The 15,662-nt window shown below is 42.1% G+C and overlaps 1 protein-coding gene across 2 annotated transcripts in view; it reads left to right on the top strand.

Moving 5' to 3' along the window:
- Positions 1-15,662, top strand: part of STX8 (syntaxin 8) — a 223,742-nt gene that overhangs the window by 119,192 nt on the left and 88,888 nt on the right. Inside the window, exons 7-8 of one of the 2 annotated variants that reach the window (XM_019502116.1) lie at positions 2,710-2,811; positions 6,169-6,293. In XM_019502116.1, coding sequence (XP_019357661.1) covers positions 2,710-2,811; positions 6,169-6,278 — 212 coding nt within the window. In that variant the 3' untranslated portion in view covers positions 6,279-6,293. Of the gene's footprint in view, positions 1-2,709; positions 2,812-6,168; positions 6,294-15,662 lie in introns of those variants that run through there. The other variant, XM_019502123.1, reaches the window with a different exon arrangement.

Genomic DNA, 15,662 nt, shown 5'->3' with positions numbered 1-15,662 from the left:
CCCCCCCCCCCCATTCCCCCCCACACTTTGTGGAGGTACCATGGCTCCACACATGCTGATTTGTCCTGGGCCCTGCATCCCCCTAGGGTCAGCTCTGTATGTAAGTATGGAGTGGAGATGATACTATGATTGATTAATTTTTTTTGTCCAAAAAGTTACATCCTGAAAACAAACAAGGTACAAATGACAGTAAGATGCCTATTGACTTCCCATGAAAGGTAAAAGCCCCACACTGCCTTGCTGGCTTTTGGAAAGCTGTCACATTGTCGTAATAGTTTGCCCAATCATATGTGAGGAACATTGCAAAGTACACTAATTTTAAACTTTTACAGAATCCATTCATTTGGTCAAGAAATAAGTTTTATATCTGTATTTTCGTTTATAATTTCTCCACAGCTGGTGTAGGAGGGAATACCAAAAAATGCAAAATATGCATAAGAAATGTAACTTATCTTTTGATGCAAAAAATGTGCAATTTTCCTTTCATATACTGATGCAAAACTAATGTTCAGCTCAGAATTTATGAAAAAGTGTTCCAGAAGTTGTTGGAGGAGGCACCTTCTTCTGCATTCCTTGCATGTTGAAGAATTCCTGTTCAAGTTAGCTGGAAACCTTGATAGCACAGCCTAACATACCATTAGTGTAACCACCTGTCCCCCTAAAGGAGAGAAACTAGGGAAATCTGTGGTTTAAAATAGTCTGATTTCTTTCTATAATGCAGTCAGTGATAAAGGTCTTAAACTGCAGGAATTGTGCTATATAACTCACAGCCACAGTGTAAAGAAGGTATTATATTTATTGAAAAATTAAAAGGCTGCGAATACTTTTGTGTTAGAAGTGTAACACACTTGAATCTGGTATGCTTTTTTGGGAGGTTTTCTTTTTTTCCCCTCTTTCTAACAGTGCATTATAAGTCTTGACGTTTCATCAATGCTATAACTGAGAAATACAATACTAGGATCTGTTTGTGTACAAATGACTTCCCATCTCACCACCTGCCAGTTTGAACTCCAGCAAGCTCAGAATTTATTGGAAAAGACATGGAATTGAATTTATTAAGATGTTGATCAATAGCAGGGAGATTGCAAGATATAACCAGAGAGACACGTGTTGAAACCTTACTCAGTTTCTGGCTGCTGTCCTCCTGATAACTTATACTATTTGATTTAATTTATTTTTCACACATTTATTCCTTAACCACACGATGGAAACCAGTTGAAATGTAGGGGATTCACAATTCCAGAAATAAGAAGCATGTATATATTTACTAAACAACCTCTGGGTATGCCATCTAGTTAGAAGGTTATTGGATGTGGAAATACTGCTTTAACTTTAGGAACCAAGTTTTGATAATCTCAATCCAGGCCTTTTAAAGCACTCTGATTTGCAGGGCAAAAATAAATTCAGGAAGTGCGTTGGGCTGGACAGGGTGTGGCCTAGAATATGCTGGCTTTTTCACCCCTGCAGTAAAAAGTATGTTCCAGAGAGGTTGCTTTTGGTGAGCACAATGCTTTGTTTTAAAGAACAACTAGACTATAAACTGGAGTGCCATGTGCAGATTGCAATAATTGAAACAATGTGAGATTTATTCTGGTCTGCTGGGATCACTAGAATGAGACCACTTCAGGATGCTTTCCGAAGCATTTTCAAAAACCTCAGTTACTGTGAACCTCTTTCTGTGACTGTCAACCAAATCCTGGATTCAGGATTGCCATATTCCAGGGAATAAAATTAATGATTTCTTTGGCTGACTATTTATCAACAGGAATCAGACCTTCAGGAAAATAGAAGTGTTTCTGGAAAATTAATTGCATGTGATTCTTTCTCTTATCACCAGAAGATAAGCTACTTCTGTGCATTCAGATTTGTTCGTGTCCTGTTTGTGACACTTGGGTGAAATGAAAGAGCAATAAATTTTGGCTGTTGCCATTTTATTGATAATTTATTAGAGTTTCTGTTGTGGTAGATCTGCAGTAAGAACGGCATAGCCCAGTGGCTGTCAACCTTGTTTTAGACCCAAGGCACTCCTCATTAGACTTCGGACACCTAGGGAAAATGCTAGGTTTTAGCTTTCACTCATTTTTTGACTGTAGAAAAATAATAGAACAATTTTCTGTTGCAGAGAAGTCAGAAAGACCACTGCAGGTTAGAATGTTGTGATGCTATGATTTCCTGTTTGAAATCTGTAGGTTTATCTTGTGAATCATGTACAGGTGTTTGCACTCCTAAGAGTACTAATTTTTATGGTACTCCACAGTACTCTTAAAGTGATCTCGCAGCACCCCAGGATGTCATGGGACCCTACTTGAGTCATTTGTATGGAGGAAAAAAAAATGCTTAAAATTCTGTGGTAAATATAATTCTGTGGTATAGTTATCTATAATGAACTGCTGTTTCAGGCTCTCTCTACTGTGAGGTTGCTTTCTCTTTATTTTTGTGAGGAAAAGCATGCTAACGGTGTAACTGAAGGTGCTTAGATAGACCTGTTGTCCCATCACAAATCCTGAGCAATACTGCACCTTTAAATTCATGTGTTCTTTAAATTAATTCCTGCTGTTGTCCCAGGACTGTAAAATACTTGTCTACAGTATTGGAAAACAAAAGGGTGCAGATGGTTTCCATTTCACAGCCTGATAGAATTGTGTGTGTTGAGATATGATGCAAAGAAGATCAGATACTAATGTTGTGTCTTGCTGCTTTTTCCCCCAGAGATCATTGATGACCTAACCAATTTAGTAGAAAACACAGATGACAAGCTTCGCAATCAAACTCGGCATGTGAAGATGGTGGACAAAAAGTCAACTTCCTGTGGTAGGAAATGGCTTAAGTTGAAATTCTATAAAAATCATAAAAGATTTGTGCCCAGTGCATTATGCATGTCATGGTTCCCTTCACAGGAAATTCCCCTTAAAAAGCAATTATGTTTAAGAAACTGATATTGTTAGTTGATAAAATTAGAGATTGGAGTGATAAAAGTAACTGTCGATATATCCTAATTAATACTCTCCTATGGTATTTGATTTGGTATGACATAATGTTCTAATAGCGCAATGCAAAATCATTCCAGCACATACTAACTTGACTAAAAACTGCCTAACTGATAGATCTCAAATTATTTTGGCATTACATAATATACAATATATTAATATTTATGACTGCTTTTATATTAATGTTAAAATTCTGTATAGTTAGAACTATAACATTAATATAAAATGTTACATTATACATTTTATATACATTTTTTATAATGTATACTTATTGTATTTCTGGTTAGGAACCCAAACTGTAGGTCATATCCATGGGAAGAGGAATGTGATTTAGAAAGATATAGGGTCATGATAGATAGTTGTATGTTTGTAGTATGGTGCATTAATTAAGAGGAAATACTAACAGGATGTATAAACAAATTAATGTCAAATAGAAATACGGAAGCAGGTGGACGATTATTGTATCCATTTTTTGGTGAAACATTGTCTCCATTTTTTGGTGTCCACATTTCAGAAAGGATGCTAATGAACTAGAGAGGCTTCAAAGCAAGCTCCAAGAATGATTCAAGGTCCAGAAAAAAACTGCCTTACAGTAAAAGATTAAAGGAGTTCAGTGTATGTGGCTTAACAAAAAAGAAGGTTAGGAGGTGACTTGAACATGGTTGTTAAGTACTTCAATGGGGAGTGTATTTGATGATAGCAGACAAAGTTGAAGTTGGACACATTCAGAATAGAAATGAGGCCTTTTTTTTTTTTAAAAAACAATGAGGGTAGTTAACTAATAACATAATTTCACTAAAGGTATGATGAATTTGTCATCATTTATTGTCTTTCTCAAAACCATGTCCAACTTCAGTCAGAGTCTGGGTTTGCATATTTTATGTAATGAAACTGTTAATGCTGTCATGAAATTAAATATAGGCCATAATAATCCTGTCAACCTTTCAGTGTGTGAGTCTATGAAAGAAAGTTAATTCTGCTTGTTTGTAACGTGTTTTGAAGTGAAGCTCTGAACTCGGATCTATAGACTGCTCTGCTTTTGTAATCTGATGTTTAGCAGTTATGGACAGAATTATGGAGGTAGCTACAGTATTCATGACTGATTTTTAATTTTTTTCTCTTTTTGTTAAATATATAGTATATGAAATTTTCTTTAAAAAAAAAAAAAAGAGAAGTAATTTAGGGTGTTGTATTTGTCTTTGAGTCCCCCTGCCAACTTCTGTGCTTTTACTACAAAGGCAGTTTTCCATGTTTATGTGAACAACAATACAGGGGAAAGAGTGAGGACTACTTGTATACAGCGTGCACTCAATGTTTAACAATGTCTTGCTTGTCAGATATTTTCCTCCCCTTTGAAAGGTTCTAGTACAAATGCAAGGTCCAGACAATATTGCTGGATAATGTATTCCCCTCTAACTATAAAGGTGGCAACTGTGATAGAGATCTTGCAAAGAGGATGTGAAACAGAAAACTGAGGAGGATCCACATTGGATGGTAGTGACCTCTCTTGCACTCTCCACATTGATTTTTGTTTGTGTGGTGGTGGTGGGGAGGGCTGGCTGGTATTGCCATATTGAAACCGCCCTAATGAATCTTCCTGTGTTTGTGTAACAGTTTATGTATCCATAAACTCTATATTGGCCTCATGGCTATTTTATACTGTCTGATTGGGTTGTTTTTTTAATAGTAGTGCTAAAAAGCACAAGTTTATAGCATATTACTTGTAGCATTTCTCCTTCCCTTCTCTCTCATTAGCACTAAAATTATTAAAATACTGTAGTCAAAAACTTCCCAGGTAACTATGGGCATTTTGTAAATGACTGATACCTCCTAGATAACTTTGGAAGGTGTTCTGTTTGCCTCTGTGTGATCTCATTTAATCTTGTTTAAATCCCAAGTGACCTGTTAGATTTCAGTAGTACCACTTGAGATTTACACCAGAGTAGTTTTGATATCTTTCTCTCTCCCATTCCTTCCTTTTTAATTCTGAAGACATTTCCATGAAAACAGTGTCTTTGTTTTTTCAACTCTCATCTTTTTCTGTCTTCATGCCTCATTTGAAGTTGTAATGTGTGTGTGTTGTTTTATTTTGTTTTTGTTTAGCAGTTATCTTCCTAGACCAAGAGAATGGTAAGATAAGTGGAGATTTCTGCTTTTGGTATGACTATAATATGGTAGCGTGGCATCGGCAATATTCCTATTGTCTGAGAACTTTGTAGCAGTCAATGTGGTAATAAAGCAGACCAACATTGATGTAACTGCAAATTTAAGCTCAGTATTTCTTCTTGTCCCTGCAGTCCAAGCATATTTGTTTTAATAAAGAGTCCTGTTGATGAGGGGTTGAACAAGGAGCTACTGCTTAATTTTCAGTATGGCTTTGGTTATGTGCAGGCCAAAAGATGCCCAGATATGTCAGACAAATAAGATAGAATCTGAAACACGTTGTTTTCTTTGCAGTTTACTTTTCCAATAGTAAGATCCCCACTGATTTCAGGAGTAGTCTTAAGCTGATGGTAGGTGTTTGACCTTCCACTACCAGATTTCAATAAATTATGGCCCATGGTTGTTTCAATTGCATCTCCTTTAGAAACCCAGTAGGCTTTATATGAAGTCAGTGGCAAATTTCCCATGGCTGCTTCCAAGTCAGCTCAGCTGCCCTAGGCCACGGGGACTAGTGTTTATACACCCAGTAGCTTAAGTTCAGCCTTTCTCAGCACTTCTGTCTTCTGCGGGCTGTGGGTTTGCAATTCACTTCATTAGAGGCATGTGATAGTTGAAGCAGAGATGCACATAATTGTAAGGGTTCCCCAAACAACTATGCTTTACTTTAGTCAGCACAAAACATAAATCACTGTACACACTTCCTGTACACATTTCCTGAAACTTCCTTAGGTTTAGGTCAGAAGCCTCTGAGAAGTCTAGGATCCTGTCTCATACTTATCAGTTCTCAAAATCATGGGGTGCTTTTAGTGTGGCCAGTTTCCCTCTTTCTCAGGTGGGCTCTCTTTGTGTGTGTGTGTGTTTTTGGTTTGGGTTTTGTTTTAAAGAAAAGCAGACAGTTTGTTTCTTTCTCCTGCCCAAACTTCTTGTCTGTTGGTCCCTCTGGGTTTCCCCAAGTATCTCAAGTTCGGTGGCTTTAAGAACCCATGCTAATACCTGATCTCTTCATTCTCCTGTGTAGGGAATTTCCAATCTCTAAACCTCAGCCCTCTTTGGAGAGGTTGGAAAAACTGGCTTTATGAAGGATGGCTTTATGAATGTGGGCCATTGTCCCAAGGTGCTTCCATTTGAATGGGATCTCTCACCATTTACCAATCCTCTTTGCCCCTTATGTGGAAGATACATTACGCAGCCATGGCAGCAGATGGTGAGTTCAACATACCCCGAACCACAAATGAAATAAGATGTCTTTAAAATGATAAGAACTTGTAAGTGTGCACAGAGTTCCCAAATCATTAGATGCCACCTCTAAGATGGCCAAATGGCAGTTATACAGCATCTAAGGATGCACATCGCTAACCATGATCCTATTCTACCTTGCTCAATTATCTAGAAATTTGTTAATATATCTACTTTTGTAGCTCTCCATCTTAGCCTGTCATGGCCAAGGAGGTTGTACCTACCTTTTGCACAATAGCGTAGTGATTTAGGGCACTTGCATAGGAGGTAGGATAGAAGATAGAAGTTGAGTCTAAATGAGGAAGTGTGTTAGTAATCTGCCTTTTTTCCTTTTTTTGAGGTAGAGCTCATGGTTAGCCTTGAGTCCAAATCAAGGTCACACAGAAATGTTCTGTTGCCTTAATGTGTCCTATAACAAGCAAAACAAAAAATGGTAAGGCGACAGAGGCCGTGAACAGGTGCTGGGTTTGAGAGAGAAGCCTTTTTTCTCTGCACAAAAAGAGAGTGTACAGCTATTCAAGGCAGACAGGGTTCTTTGGGTGAATCTGACATCTTTTATTAGACCAACTTAAATAGTTGGAAAACAATTATTAAGCAAGCTTTCAGGTTCAAAAACCCTTCATCAGGCTAAGGAAGTTTCAGCAGTTGATGTGTGCTCTTCCTGGATGGAATGAAAAGTAAAGACGACAGAGGCTGGGCTGGTCTGCATACAAGACAGGTTCTTTACTTTTCATTCCATCCAGGAAGAGCACACATCAACTGCTGAAACTTCCTTAGCCTGATGAAGGGTTTTTGAACCTGAAAGCTTGCTTAATAATTGTTTTCCAACTATTTAAGTTGGTCTAATAAAAGATGTCAGATTCACCCAAAGAACCTTGTCTGCCTATGTCCTTAGACCAGCATGGCTACAACCTACACCCTTACAGCTATTCAAGGTATTTCTTGTGGAAGAGAACAGGCACTTCTGCAAGAAGATAGATTGGATATCTGCCAGGAAGATATCCTTCCTCGTCCCGATTTTGATGTGAACGACTCTTCTCTTGAGTGCAGAGGAAACCCAGTATCTCATAGTTCTCTGCTCTTCCTTCCTCCTGCCAGAAGAGAAGAAGGGAAAACAGTCTCACTGATAGCCCACCCAGGGGTGAGCTGTTAGCAAGCCTTGAGGAGAACATGCGCTGAAAAATATCCAACTCTCCTGCCAATTACCTGATTGGAGGAGGAGGAAATTCTCCTGTGAGGGGATCCTTCCTGAACAAGGGTGCATTGCAGGAGAATGATTTCCCTCTCCTGCCAGTCAGCTGGTTGGGAGGGGGAGCCTGCTGCAGAAACCATCCTGGAACCATTCCTGCTGAGGGAGAATGCGCCTGCTTCCACCTACTCCATATTCTATGGAATATGAACTTTCATTTCTACCTAGGAGAACTTTTAGTCTTTTCTCCTATGCCTGAAGAAGGGTGCATGTGCCTGACAGCTTGCAAATAAATAAAGGATTTTTTTTGCAAACATCTGGTTGGTTTAATAAAAGATATCACCTCTACCATGAGTTCCGATTCCTTTTGCCTCTAGACCAGTATGGCTTCAACCTGGATACCTGCTTCCATTTCACACTGCTTCTCGTCAACCCAGGACCATTGTGGGGAGGGCAGGGTACTGTGCTGTGGTTGCAGCATCTGGGGAGCCTTGCAGCTGTGGCAGAATGACCCAGAGCAGTGAGGGGGAGGCAGGGGCAGTCTGGAGGAATGCAAGACATGGGGAGTTATTCTCCTGTGATTGAAACCAGGAGGTTCTCATCACAAAAGAATGGGCCCCTATCCTACCAGTCAGATTTGTGGAGGGTTGGTGGGGGCAGGGAGGGCATTCTCCTTGGGTGGGACCCTCCCACAGGTGTCTGTGGCAACTACTGCTGCTTTCAACACCTGCCAACTGCAGATTGACAGCCTGCCTCCTTCCCAGGCACGGGGCTCCCCCAAGGTCAGGGGTGGCCCAAGGAGCAGCCCTCTAGTGTTCCCTAGCCTGTGTATAGCTTGTTCCTGCCCCGTGGCTGGAGCCCGTATATTCTAGCTCCCAGTGAAAACTTCTCTGAAATTCTTACTGCTAGAAATGAATGTCTCTCCACGGCCAGAGTTAGATTCTGTTTCATTTCTCACTCAGGTGAAGCTCTTTGAGTGGTCTCCTATAGCAGGCTTGGCCTTGGATTTAGGAAAAAGGGCATATTTCTTAGGGAGGCAGCAAATGAGCAAAGTGATTTCTTCATAATGAAGGTTGGAAAGTGAAAAGGAGCAAGTTTTAAATTTCTGACAGGATAGTTCGGTGCCTCATTCTGATCAGTGTTGTGGAGAGAAACACGTACTTGCCATTGTTACTCTCTACTATAAACTTCTAAAAAATGCAATAAGATAAGAAGCAACAAATGTACTGCCAGCTCTGCTATTGGCAACATTATCTTCTGTTTGAAAATATGCTACAAAAGTAGTGTTGGGGTTTTTTCCATCTTTCATTTTATCCTATTCCACAAGGTGGCATTGTAGTCTAATAGCCTTTCCTCATGAATCCATTTGAAGATGAACCCAGGTAGATACCTCTCTAGTGCTCATTTATTTTATTTATTTTTATGATAAATTTTTCCAAAGAAGTTGAAGCCATGACTTCAGCTAGTGTGAAGTTTTATCTTAGCATAGTTTCAGAGATTGCATTAAAAGCAAAGGCCACACTTTGCCAAAGTTTTCAGTTTTGCTTGTTTTAAAATGGGGAAATATCTATTATATATGGGGCCCCCTAAAATTAATAATTCCCAAAGACTGTGGTCTTTTTTTTTACTCTGTTCTCAGTAATAGTTATTTTAGCCATGAACTTAATTTACTTTATAAACTGTTGGATGGTGGTTACTCAAGTTGGTTCCTTATCATACATTTTATATGTAGATGAGCAAGTCTCCATCAATGTGTTTGTTTTTTTTTATTTTAGTGCAGTGGAAAACTTGTTCTTGTGTGACACTTAATCAACCTTTCCTGCAATCTGATTCTCAGAAATATTACATTAATATTCCTTCCAGAAGCCACATTGATAGCTGCATTGGTTCTGAGTTGCCTGTTTTTACTTGGAAGTGATGAGTTTTCTTGGCCTAGCTTGTTTTTCTTGCCAGGTCTCTCTCTTCTCCCCTCTTGAGTCTGCTCCATTTTAAGAAATCCCTTTTAGAGAAGTCTCTTGCTTGAGCTGTTATAATTGAAACAGAAGGAAAAAACTTACCTAAACTGAAACAAGTATACTATGCAAATATTATGCAAAGGGAAAATATGGCTAATAATGCTGCTCTCTCTGCAGATGGGGAGAGACGGGGAAATTGAACCCTTTACTTCCCTTGCCACCTAGTGCCAGCCTTTAAAATATAGGTGCATTAAATGTATTAATACCATGCTGAAATGAATGTATTGGGCAAGAAATCTGAATTTTCTCTGTAACATAGCCATAAAATAATGGATTTGACACATTGCTAGCTAAGTAGAACCTGATGAAGGTCATTCCAAATTTCCTCCACTTACTACATGTTTTCCTTTCTTCCCTTGCTGTAAACTACCAGGAAGAAAACTTACCATCAATGGAACTTCCTTTTAAGTTTTAAGTATTTCCTCCCACGTTTTCTCATATCTTGCCATATTTTATCTTCAGGCTGTTCATAGCTTTCTCTTGTTCTTGCACTGAAGGAATTGTCCCAGTCCTGTAAAGCAACCTTTTAGTTGCAGTTGGCCAAAATACTGTAGCTTGGTCCATGACGGGCTGACACCTTCTGACCCAAGTGTTGTTATCACATGTGCAAGTGAATCTCCCTGCCATTGAATTGCTGCAGATATTTTAGGCTTCATGGTCTAGATAAAATTGCTTGGTAGACTGGATTCAGCCTGCTGGCCCTAAGTTGCCAAACTCTGCTATAAATTATTTTCATCCTCTGAAGTGGTTTATATCACCTTATGTAAAAATGGGATATAATTGAATATAAAGCCTCTTAGTTTTTCTTGTCTATAACAGTTGCTATAGTAATGATTCCAAACTCCATGGCTCCCAGTACAGAGGAAAGGATAATATGGTGGTTACTACAGTAATCTAGATCTTGTGAGACTTGGCTTCAACTCCCTGCTGTGTCACAGTCTTCCTATGTGCCCTTAGGATCATAGGAAAGTACAGGTGGAAGGGACCTCATGAGGTCATCCAGTCCAGCTCAAAGCGCAATCATTCCTGACTAAACTATCCCAGAAAAGTATGTGTCCAAACCTGGTCTTGAAAACTTCTCAGTTTGAAGATTCCACAACTTCTCTGCATAGACTGTCCCAATGCTTGACCACCCTCGTAGTCAGAAAGTTCCTCCTAATTTCCAACCTAAATTTCCACTGCTGAAGGTTGAGTCCATTGCTCCTAGTCCTGTACTTTACAGACACAGAGAAAAGCCTATCGCCATCCTCTCTTCAATAGGCCTTCAGGTATTTGAAGACTGTTATGAGATCCTCCCCTTCATTCTTCTTGGCTAGGGACAGACATTCAAAAAGCCTGAGCCTAAAATGATTCCATCTTTGCAGGTTAGTCTAACCTGGCTAGGCTGAACCGGTTTGCAACTGCACAGACATCTCCTCTGGACTGAAGAAATGCAGGCACAGCCTGCAGTAGCTCAGGCTAGAAGCCAGGGGGTGCTAGAGCAGCTCTCCTTTCCCTTGTACAGTGCTAAGCTGAGTGGAGTGTGGCCAGGCTCTGGCAAGAGGCTCTGATTAGGGAGGGCCCCCTCCTCCTCTCCCCTCCTCCCACTCATCCCCTCACTGCTCCTGACCAGCAAGGGAGCCAGGAGGGAGTTGCACAGCATTTAGTTACACAGCAGGGAGTTACACAGGAAGTAACACAGCATTTAGCACCCCATCAAAACAAAACAAAAGCCTCTCATTAGTTCAAGTTCTTCTTAAACAGATTTTTCCAAGGAACGAATGGAGAGACATTACCACCTAACTGTTGATTAGCTCCAAAAAGCCCTAAGTGGACACTGTCCTGTTTTTCTTCCTTTGTCCTGTCTGCTTTACACAGACATCTGTCAGCATTAGTTAGCATACCACATGCTGGCTATGATCCATGGGGGAGAGGGGAGGAGGGGAATCCCTTGTTTGAGCAGGGAGCGGTGCGGGGGTTGGGGAGCAGGACAAAGCCAAGCAGATACCACTGTACTTGCAGTCTCTGCCAGAGCTCCAGTCAGAGAGCAGAGGGGAGTGGCCAGCCCTGCTGTGGAGCAGAGAGCCCTTCTCAGGGCTGCAAACCATCTGGAATGCTAGGAGGACTCTGGTTTAAGTTAAACCAGGAACGGGTGTGAGAGAGACATTGCATAAACCAGTTTGACCCAAATCGGTTAAGTCTGATACTGCATTCAACCAGGTTTATCTCAAACTGGTTTTAGCCATTTTCAGACTTGTTATGTGCACTGAACATTTGTTCTGTTACTGGTTTAAATCAGTTTCTGATCACTTAAACCTGTTTTTGTGTAATGTCTCATCTCCAAACTAAATAAACTTAGTTCTTTCAACATTTCCTCATAAGTCTTGCCTCTAAGGCCCTTAATCATTTTTGTCATTCTCCACTGGACTCTCCAATCTGTCCACATCTTGAAGTATGGGGCCCCAAACTGGACACAGAACTTCAGGTGAGGCCTCACTATAGCAGAAGAATTACTTCCCCTAGTTTGCAAGTGACACTCCTACTAATACAACCCATCATGCTGTTGGCTTTTTTTGCAGCAAAAGCACACTGTTGGTTCATATACATTTGCTGGTCCACTGTAACCCCCAGGTTCTTCTCTCCAGTACTGCAACCTAGGCAGTCATTTCCAAGTCTGTTTTTGTGTATGCAGTTATTCTGTCCCCAGTGCAGGACTACATTTGTCCTTGTTGGATTTCTTTTGATTGATTGCGAACCATTTTTCCAGCCTATTCTGGTCATTCTAAAACCTAGCCCTACTCTCCAGGTATCTGCAAATCCACCTGACTTGGTGCTGTCCACATATTTGCTAATGAAGTTGTTTAATAACTAGCCAATTGCCTGTCAGGAATGACTGGAGTAGTGGATGGTGGGCTGGAGTGCCAGCACCCACCACCACACGCTGCTGCTGCCTCCCAGGAGCTTGCGGGGGGGAGCTTGCCCCGCTGTCCCCCTTGGCCAGCACCCCATGTCTCTGCCGCCTCCAGGGAGCAGGGCTGGTGGGCAGGGGCAAGGCCATCACTGCTGGCCTTCCCCCCCCCCAGCCCGCTCCGTCCCCAGCATCATAGCAATGGTCCAACCCACTCCCACCTGCTGTCCGGAACGCTCTTGGAACACTTTGGTTGTTTGTCAGCATTGTGATTGGCTGCCAAGATGACCAATCAGAGTGTATATGAAGCGTTATGGATGGACAGACAGACAGACAAAGGCTTTTATTATATTAGAATACTGGACCCAGAACAGACCCCTGGGGAACCCAGCTTGAACCTTTCTGAATCTTTGCGTGCACTCTCGCTCTCTCTCTCACTCTCTCTCTCTCTCAAATACAAACAGTAGCACTTCTAGTCTTCAGAAGAGTGCTGTGGTGATAAAAACACTTGTGATTAGGAGAATATTTAGTGACAGAAGAGGCACCATCTTCCAAACTGTTATCAGCCATAAAACAAATCTGTAAGAAAATATAGGAACAAGACTGGTTTACTTTGAAAACTTTGTTTTAATGCTTAGATGCATTAAGAAGCAAACTCAAGTCAGCTGAAAATACCAGCGTCAGTGAATGAAGAGACCACATTTGAATAATGCACACAATGAATTGGAAAAACAAGTAAATTGATTCAGAGTTTAAATCATTCATTAGAATCAAGAAGGTGGTATTAAAATTCCTTAACAAATATAAAACTATAAATGCGTGTATTAGACTGCCTTGGGTAATGGCAACAGCAGTGGTAATAAGAGTTGATAGATTTTTATGTTCCTTAAAGGTGATGAATACAGCAGGGCTTTTTTAACAAAAAACAAAAAAAATCATTTATTGGTGTAAATTTGGGTGGAAAATGTTCTCTCTGATGAAACAAACACAGTTCTAATATAAAAACATAAGTCTGTCTGTCCGTAATGCTTTATTTGCGCTCTGATTGGCTGACAGATAGCCAATTAGAGTGTGAACAAGTATTTCTACAGGAGCTGGTGGCATGGTGGAACGCCACCCTGCTCCCTGGAGGCAGGGGCAATGGAGTGGATGGAACCGGGGGCAAGGCCTCACCCTCCCTGCCCTGCTCCTTGCAGGTGGGAATGATGGAATGGAGTGGGGGGGTGAGGTCACCAGAGCTGGCCTCGCCCCCACCCCTTACTCATTGCAGGTGATGGCAGCAAGGGGAGCGGGGTCAGGGGAGATGAGGCCACCAGTGCTGGCCTTGACCAGCCCCTCCCCCCTTCCATCATCACTGCCTGCAGGGCCCAACACAGGGTGACAGAGCGGTGGTAGCGGAAATAGCGGGCACACGATGGCGGTGGCAGTGGGGGGAGAGGAGGAGTGGGCCCAGGCCCAGTGTGGGGGAGGACTGGGGCCGAGGGTGGGGAGAAGCTGGGCCACAGTGGCAGGGAGAGCAGCAGGCCTTGGCCGACCTGGCGGTGGTGGGGGGATGGGAGGAGCAGGATCAGAGCTGACAGTGGAGGGGGGAATAATGGGACCAAGCCCAAGCTGTGGCAGAAGCAGGCCTGCTACAGTGGTATGGGAGGAGCAGCAGACCTGGCCCAACACGGCAGCAGTTGAGCGAGGGGGAAGGAGCAGGCCTTCTCTCCCTGCCCCCCTCCCCGTCTCACTCCTCCCCCATGTTGGCTCTGAACCCAGTTCTCCTGTCCCCTTCACCGCTGCTGGGTTGGCTCGGGCCCTCTGCTCCCCCCTGCCGCTACAGCCCAGCTTCTCCCCAGCCTCAGGCCCAGTTCTCTCCTGCAATGAGCCCGGGCCCACTCATCCCCTTCCACTACCACTGCAGGCCCAATGCGGGGTGGGGGAAGCAGCAGGCCTGGCCCGACGCAGCAGCTGGGGGAGGGGAGGGGAGGGGAGGAGTGGGCTGCCTCCCCTGTGTCAGGCTCGGGCCCAATCTTCCATGCTCCCTTGTGTTGGCCCCTCCTGCACTCCTCCCATCATCCCTTCCCGCCCCCCCAGTGGCCCAGCTTCTCCGCACCCTTTAGCCCAGTCCTCCCCTGCATCAGGCCCAGACCTGCTCCTCTTCTCTCCCTGCCACTGCAGCAGGGAGGTGGGGGAATGGGCCTCGACCCAAAGGAGCAGGAAGGAAGGGGGGAGTGGGCTTGGATGGGGGTGGTGCGGGGCTCCACCCCCCGTCCCTCCCCCCCATCATACTTGATGGGCAATTGACTAGTTTTTCTATAACAACCAGGTATGTTTTATTTAAAAGGTTTATTTAAATCTTAATTTTTATCCGAAAGTCCATTTAGACAGAACCTTTGCAACCAGCCTTAGCTTGGGGGCAGGGAATAGGACATATTTCTCTCAAGGTGTAGTCCTTCACATTTAAAAAAAAAAAAAAAATACAGTCTATACTTGATCTTCCTTACAGGTTCCAGTGTGGGATGGTATGTGACGGGGGATATATAGCTGACAGAGATTCTCTTTCTCCCGGACAGTTTATATTTATCTGCTCTTGTGCAAAAATCTCCTTTAGCTTAAATAATTATTTTCCATCCCTGATAGTTTTCCATTTGTTTCTAAAAACCAGTCAATTTTCTACCCGCACAAATCCCTCCATCTTTGCTAATTCATGTCATAATCATTTTAGCAGCCCCTTCTCTATTCCTGTTCCAATATAAATTCATCTGTCTTGAACGTGGGTGGCCAGAATTATTCTGGTATGCGGTATGCTAGGTAAGGTTACACCAGTGCTTTTTACAATGACATTAATACTTGCCTATCTCAAATATTTTTTACATCTTTATTCAAATTTATCTTTTTTTATAGTTGCATCACAGTAGGCAACTGGTGATCATCACTCAGCTGTTTCTAAATGATGAACTCCGAGCTTAGAGCATACATTCTTATGTTTGTGACCTTGTATTTTTTCAGTCTGTTAAAATACAATCCACTTCTGTTACACCCGTCCTCAGTTATCCACTTATTTCTCTGCAATATCTTTATCTTCCCCTCAATTATGGTGCATTTCGACTAAGTGCTATCAGCTCTTACACATTCCTACTTTTTTGTGCCAAGGTTGTTAAAAAAAAAAAAAAAAAAAAAAAAAATAAAAAAAAAAATTT

This window comes from Gavialis gangeticus, unplaced genomic scaffold, assembly GCF_001723915.1.
Source record: "Gavialis gangeticus isolate Ggan-Ray unplaced genomic scaffold, GavGan_comp1, whole genome shotgun sequence".
NCBI lineage: Eukaryota > Metazoa > Chordata > Crocodylia > Gavialidae > Gavialis > Gavialis gangeticus.
The sequence above is the reverse complement of the archived record's forward strand: the minus strand, read 5'-3'. Positions and strand labels throughout refer to the sequence as shown.